Source organism: Lactuca sativa, chromosome 1, assembly GCF_002870075.4.
Source record: "Lactuca sativa cultivar Salinas chromosome 1, Lsat_Salinas_v11, whole genome shotgun sequence".
Taxonomy (NCBI): domain Eukaryota; kingdom Viridiplantae; phylum Streptophyta; class Magnoliopsida; order Asterales; family Asteraceae; genus Lactuca; species Lactuca sativa.
The window spans coordinates 124,135,009-124,142,155 of NC_056623.2; the positions used below are offsets into that span (position 1 = coordinate 124,135,009).

A 7,147-nucleotide genomic window follows, 5' to 3' on the forward strand; every position below is an offset into this window, starting at 1 on the left:
TACTGTTTGTTTTTGTTACGCGATTGGTCTCTGTCTTATTTAAAAAGACTATTATTTAAATAGGAAAAAATTGTAGGATAGGTAGGGTAAAGTGAAGGGATTGGGGTTGGGGTGTGTTTATTTAAATATTTTAAAAAATCAAGGGCAAAATGGTTTTTTAGGTAAGACAGAGACCAAACATGTAATAAAAACAAACAGTAGTAACCTTCCAAGTGAAAAAAATAAATTAAAGACCAAACACACAAATTACCCTAAATCATAGGGACCATCCGTGTAATTTACTCTATTTTATATTTTCTATTAGGAAGTGAAAACAGTTATCAACACATAATCAAGTCAACCCCTTTGTTTCCTGTGCCAATTCTTATCCATCACTTGTTCTCAGATCAAAAACCCAGAAAAGAAAAAAAAAAAAAAAAAAAAACTTTCCGTTTCCAACTTCCAATGGCTGTTGCTGAAATATTTCTCGCCGCATTCATCACAGTGCTATTCGAGAAGCTGAGCTCTGCGGACTTGATCAAGCTAGCTCGGTCGGAGGGACTTATCTCTCAGCTGAACAAATGGAACAACACCCTGCTCCAGATCCAAGCCGTGCTTGCTGATGCAGCCCAAAAGCACATCACAGATAGAGCTGTTCAATTATGGGTCAACAAACTCCAGGATTTGGCTTACGACATAGACGATGTACTCGATGATTTGGCCACCGAAGCTATGCGACGCAAGTTGAATCAAGAATCAAACGCCGGCACCATGACTAGTAAGGTATTGAAGATCATTCCAATTTGCTGTACAAATTTCTCTCCTACCAACATTATGTATGGTCAGCAAATGAGTTCTAAGCTGGATGAGATTACCTCGAAATTGAATGATATTGTAGACCAGAAAAATCATTTGGGCTTGAATATGAATGTTAATGTGAATGTTGAAAGGTCACATATAACAGAGAAATCGTCCGAGCAAACTTCACTGGTGGATGAGTCCAAAATCATGGGTAGGGAAGGTGATAAAGAGGCATTGCTCGGAAAGTTGTTGGGAAATGAATCATGTGACCAAAATGTCAGCATAGTGTCGATAATTGGTATGGGTGGGATTGGCAAAACCACTCTTGCTAAAATTATATACAATGAGGAGAAAGTGAAGGATCACTTTGCACTTAGGACATGGGTTTGTGTTTCCCAAGAGTTTGATGTGTTTAATATTAGCAAGACTATTTTTCAAGCAGTAAACGGTAAAAACGAAGAGTTTGCTGATCTAAATTTGCTTCATGAGGCCCTTAAAGAAAAACTTTTAAATAAAAGGTTCCTACTTGTTATAGATGATGTGTGGAACGAAGACCAAAGTAAGTGGGAACTCCTGCAATGTGCTCTTGTTGGGGCACCTGGAAGTAAAATCATGGTTACTACTCGCAATACAAAGGTGGCATCACTCATGGACACTGATGTAGCTTATCATCTTGAGGTTTTGTCAACTGAAGATGCGTTGTCTTTATTTGCTCAACATGCGCTTGGTGAAAAGAGCTTTGAGAAACATCCAACACTTAAATTACATGGAGAAGGCATTGTGAAGAAATGTGGTAGATTGCCTTTGGCTTTGAAAACGCTTGGGAGGGTCTTGAAGACAAATAGAAGTGGTGATGAATGGGAGAATTTGTTGAATAGTGAGATATGGGATATACAAGATGGAAGAGGGATTTTTCCAGCTCTAAGACTAAGCTACTATCATCTCCCTCCACATTTGAAGCAGTTGTTTGCATACTGCTCCTTATTTCCAAAGGATTATGTGTTTTACAAGAACAGATTAGTCCTAATGTGGATGGCAGAAGGATTTTTATCCCAATCAAAGGGTAACATGTCAATGGAGGGTTTAGGTCATGAGTATTTTGAAGAGCTAAAGTCAAGGTCGTTTTTTCAACATTCAACGATTGACGAATTAGGATTTACAATGCATGACCTGATAAATGACTTGGCCACAAGTGTTGCAGGAGAGTTTTTCTTTAGATTGGATGATAAGATGGATGCATACGAAAAGCATGAAACTTTTGAGAAATTTCGACACTTTTCACTTATAGGTCCAAGATCCGGATCATATAAAAAGCTCAAGGAATTAAAAAGAGCTCGACGCCTACGCACTTTCTCACTATTATCATTTCGTTGGCAAAGTTACCACTTATTAGACAGTATTCTTGTCGAATTACTTCCTGAACTACACTTCTTAAGGGTACTAAGCTTATCAACTCAGATCATCACACAGGTACCACAATCTATTGGTGGTCTCAAGCATCTTCGGTACCTCAATTTTTCTTATACATCAATTACATGTTTACCAGAACAAGTGAGTGACCTTTATAATCTACAAACCTTGTTGATACATGATTGTTACGAGTTATCTAGCTTGCCAAAAAGTTTTCAAAAGTTAATAAACCTACGACATCTTGACATAAGTCGTACTCCAAAAGTGAACAAGATGCCATTAGGGATTGGTGGGTTGAAGAGACTTCAAACTTTATCAAAGGTAGTTATTTCAGCGGCTAACGGATTCAAAATACATGAGCTTAAGGGCCTATCAGATCTTCAAGGTCGACTTTCCATTATGGGGCTAGAGAAAGTGATTAATCCCATTCAAGCAAAGGATGCCAACTTACATCAAAAGATCGGTCTTGATGCTTTGGAGATGGAATGGAGTGACGTGTTTGATAATTCTCGGAATGAGATGATTGAATATGAAGTACTTAAAGGTCTAATTCCTCATCATAAGGTTAGAAACCTGAAAATATTGTTCTACAAAGGAACAAGATTCCCTAGTTGGGTTGGTGATCCTTCATTTGATCGGTTAACAGAGATTACGTTACGTGGTTGTAGAACTACACATTTACCAACACTTGGACATCTACGATCACTTGGGAAATTGTTTATTGAAAGAATGCATGAAGTTAAAACTGTGGGTATGGAGTTACTTTCACCTAAAACTTCTTTCCTTGGTGTTGCATTTCCTTCACTTGAAGTATTGAAATTTGACGATATGCAAGGTTGGCATAGTTGGTCAACTAATGGGGGTGAAAGCAATGGAATTAGTAGATCATTTCCTCGCCTTGTTGAGATATCTATTATCCGTTGTCCAAAACTAGCTCAAGTGTCAATTGGAATGATACCATCACTTACAATTTTACATATAGAAGAATGCTCTGAAACTGTATTAAGAAGCATGGTTGGTGTCTCTTCATCAGTTGTTGAGAGGTTGATGATCAATGGTTGTGACACAGTGGAGAGTTACAACTGCCCTATCAATGTTGAGAGGTTGGTGATAAGTTGTTGTGATTCGGTGACTTCCTTGACCTTCTCACAAGTGCAAGAGCTTCCTTCCTCTCTCCCCGAAACAGTAACCAGTAATTGTGATAACATTGAGCCCATTCCAAAGAGTGGTTTGGGATTTCTTCCTGTGTTTTGCCTAAGAGCTCTTCAAATCAATAATTGCAAGAATCTGAAGTCATTTCCTCATGAGCATTTGCAATGTTTTACATCATTGGAACAACTGTGGATATATGATTGTCCAAGTATGGAGTATTCCTTTCCTTGTGGGGTGTGGCCACCTAATTTAAGTACCCTAGGTATAGGATCCTTAAATAAGCCCATGTCCCAGTGGGGTCCCCAAAATTTTCCAACATCATTAGTTGAACTAGTGTTATATGGCCAAAATTCAGGAGTGGTTTCATTTACAGTGGCAGAAGACATACAGAATACTACTACTTCATCATCTTTTGAACTTCCAAAATCTCTAACTTTTCTAACACTAGTTGATTTTATGGATGTGGAATCGCTTTCAGAGGTCTTAGAAGATCTCACATGCCTTAAACGTCTTGATATTTGTTCATGCCCGAAGCTTAGGGATATGGCTGAGACAATCTCTAACCCATCATTGTTGAAAGTGAATGTTTATTAGTAAAAAAAGGTATGTTATGTTTTTCCCATAACTCCACTTCTTACATAAGTAATGAAATTTTTTTTATAAATTTTAGTACTACTATTATTTTAGTTAATGTTTCGTAGTTAACAAATTTGCAAGAGGGTTCTAGGACTAATATGTATGTCTTCGAATCATGGTAAATTCCTTTAGTTTTTCAAATAAATGAATGTCCCCTTTTAAGTTATACGTTCTAATTTATGTTTTCTTTTTCTTTTCAACCATAATCCCAAAGTATTACTGTATTAGTAATACTGCGTATTAATTTTGAGACTTTTGTGTATGATGACAAAATTGTTTTTCTTGAAGTCCTTGGTTACAGTATATTGGATAAATAAGAACTTTCTAATATCAAATTACAGTAATGACACCTTTCATAAAACAACAATATGTTTCATTAGAGGGAATAATTGTACAAAGCTATTTACAAGTTGTGTTCATTTTGTTTGTCCTTTGTTTTAAGTGTTTATGTAGGTAACACGTTCCAATGAAAGAACTACATTATTTAAAAGTAGAAGAAAAAAAAATTAAGTATTTAGTACTTTGAAATTGTAAATCTATGTTAGGAATTTCATAACGATATCTGTACTCAGGTGTGTCTTCCCTGGCTTCTGTAGAATTATCAAAGCACAATCAAGGTGGTAGAAGGGTGATTGATAGCTTTCAAGGACAGTGAACCTTATTTTTGTGGCGATGGACTTTTAACGGGAGAAGCATTCAAAAGTCTTCACAGTTGTGTGTTTTGTTGGACCCACTGATTGGTATCTATATTTTCGGTCTTTTATGTGTCACAAATGAGTAAATGTTAGAGTAAATTACACGGATGGTCTCTATGGTTTAGGGTAATTTGCGCGTTTGGTCCCTAACTTATTTTCTTAACTCGGAAGGTCCCTACTGTTTGTTTTTGTTACACGCTTGGTCCCTGTTTTACCTAAAAAACCATTTTGCCCTTGATTTTTTAAAATATTTAAATAAACACATCCCAACCCCAACCCCCTCACTTTACCCTACCTATCCTACAATTTTTTCCTATTTAAATAATAGTTCTTTTAGATAAGACAGAGACCAATCGCGTAACAAAAACAAACAGTAGGGACCAAGCGCGTAACAAAAACAAACGTTAGGGACTTTCCGAGTTAAAAAAATAAGTTAGGGACCAAGCGCCCAAATTATCTCAAACCATAGGGACCATTCGAGTAATTTACTCTATAAAATATTATAATAAAATAATGCAACTTGCATCAAGGATTTTTGTTTGTTTGGCATCGTTATCGACTCATATTCATACATATATAGTTACATATATAATTACTAAAGAGGCCTAAATGGTCGGTTTTTTTCATAATATATATATTTTGTTCTTTTTGATGGGCGTTGTTTGACATTCACAAGTTACATAGCAAACATATATTTCATTACGTAACGAAGGAGATACATTTTGCAAAAGAGTGAAGCATAAATGTAAAAAATAAAAAATAAATAAACATATCGCAACACATACTTATAGACACATTACTACGATATAGTTTCCATAAGCGACATTATACACAAAAAGAAATTTTAAGTACATACAAGGTAAATATCGAAGACATGAAACAGAATGGTAAACAAAAGGGTTAATGACCTAGAAAGGTAACGAACTTTTGTCTTTGTCCACATTTAGGTAACCATGTTTTTTTTCGTTCACATTTGACCATTGAACTTGTTTGACCTGTTCAAAATAGGATAATATGACCGGTAATTACGGTAATATTACCCTATTATGAACATGTCAAACAAATTTACTGATCAAATGTGTACGAAAAAAAAAACATGGTTACCTAAATATGAACAAAAATCAAAGTTTCGTACCCGTTTTGGTAATACTGAACAAGAACCGTCTTAGGGACTGTGTGTCTTTGGATCAGGCTCCAACAGTCAATGAACAATTAGGTTAGGCTTGGTCTAACCCAGTTTAGTCACGGCTACTCATGGGTTAAGCTGTGTTGCTCGGTCTTTAAAACACATACAACCTAGCCCCTTAAGTGTAGTGTATACAACCTAACCCCTACATACATAGCTGAGCCTAAATTTGGTTGGCCCAAGACTTAACCATCTCCTCAGACATAAGACCACACAACCCAATTTCATTTCACAGCAATGGATCTTATGACTACTTGCACTTAACATAAAAAACCCAATATTACCAAAATGGGTAAGGAACTTTGGTTTCTGTCCATATTTAGGTAACTATGTTTTTTTCGTACACATTTGACCAGTAAACTTGTTTGAATTGTTCATAATAGGGTAATGTTACAGCTAATTACCGGTCATATTACCCTATTTTGAACTGGTCAAACAAGTTCAATGGTCAAATGTGAACGAAAAAAACATGGTTACGTAAATGTGGACAAAGACCAAAGTTCGTTACCTTTCTAGGTCATTAACCCTAAACAAAATGATTGTTCAAAAAGTTGTGCTAAGTTACCAGGGTATCTAATCCATAATGATCATGTATCTGAAATGATCTTGAAAAGATCAAAAATTTTGCAGTAAAGTATTGTTCAACACCAAAATCATCTAGATTTAGGTCTATAGGAGCCAATTCCACAAAAAGCACAATAGATGCTTTCCAATCATCATATACAAAGAGCTTTATCTTCTCTAACTGTTTGTCTACAAATATGCCACAATGATGAACTTTTAGTGTAAACTTAATCAAATTTTGAGGTATCAATCATCTAAAACTGGCAAGTAAATCCTAAAACCTAACCTTATAAAGCGTTGTCCAAGAGGAGGTGATCATTTGCATCGAGAGACCAAAGCAAAGGTACGTCGGGGTTGCAGTTGGGCATAGCCTTCATAAAAAAATTTAACAAAAGTTAACCTTATTGCTAAATCTACAATACGAATGATTTGTTAATAACTTGTATGAATTTATTTAAAATACTTAGCAAATAAGCAACTTACTTTGGGTCCCGCATCTTCTACCGCGTATTCATGTTCAATATTAGCATCATCATCGAATTCCTCTAAATTGCATTATAAGATCGGAAAAGAAAGAAATCGTGTCTAAATAAGAAAAATAATAAAAATATAGTATTATAACAGAAACAATGAAAGTAAAATGCTAATATAGTAGAAAGAATATGTAACATCCTGAAAATCCATTATAAATTTTTTATTTTTAAAACAATAAATCATACAAATG

The 7,147-nt window shown here is 35.4% G+C and overlaps 1 protein-coding gene across 2 annotated transcripts; it reads left to right on the forward strand.

Moving 5' to 3' along the window:
* The first annotated feature begins 322 nt into the window (after positions 1 to 322).
* On the forward strand, positions 323 to 5,302 carry LOC111893504 (putative disease resistance RPP13-like protein 1). Of its 2 annotated transcripts, none has more exons than XM_023889576.3 (2): positions 323 to 3,945; positions 4,551 to 5,302. In XM_023889576.3, exon 1 carries the CDS (start codon positions 445 to 447, stop codon positions 3,934 to 3,936), a length of 3,492 nt encoding a protein of 1,163 aa, XP_023745344.1. In that variant the 5' UTR covers positions 323 to 444; the 3' UTR covers positions 3,937 to 3,945; positions 4,551 to 5,302. The 2 variants fall into 2 exon arrangements, with proteins under 2 accessions (XP_023745344.1, XP_023745343.1); XM_023889575.3 differs by having other exon boundaries at positions 4,575 to 5,302.
* Positions 5,303 to 7,147: the final 1,845 nt, after the last annotated feature.

Coding starts and splice junctions, on each gene's coding strand:
- LOC111893504 (XM_023889576.3), top strand. CDS start 445: ATGGCTGTTGCTGAAATATTTCTCGCCGCATTCATCACAGTGCTATTC.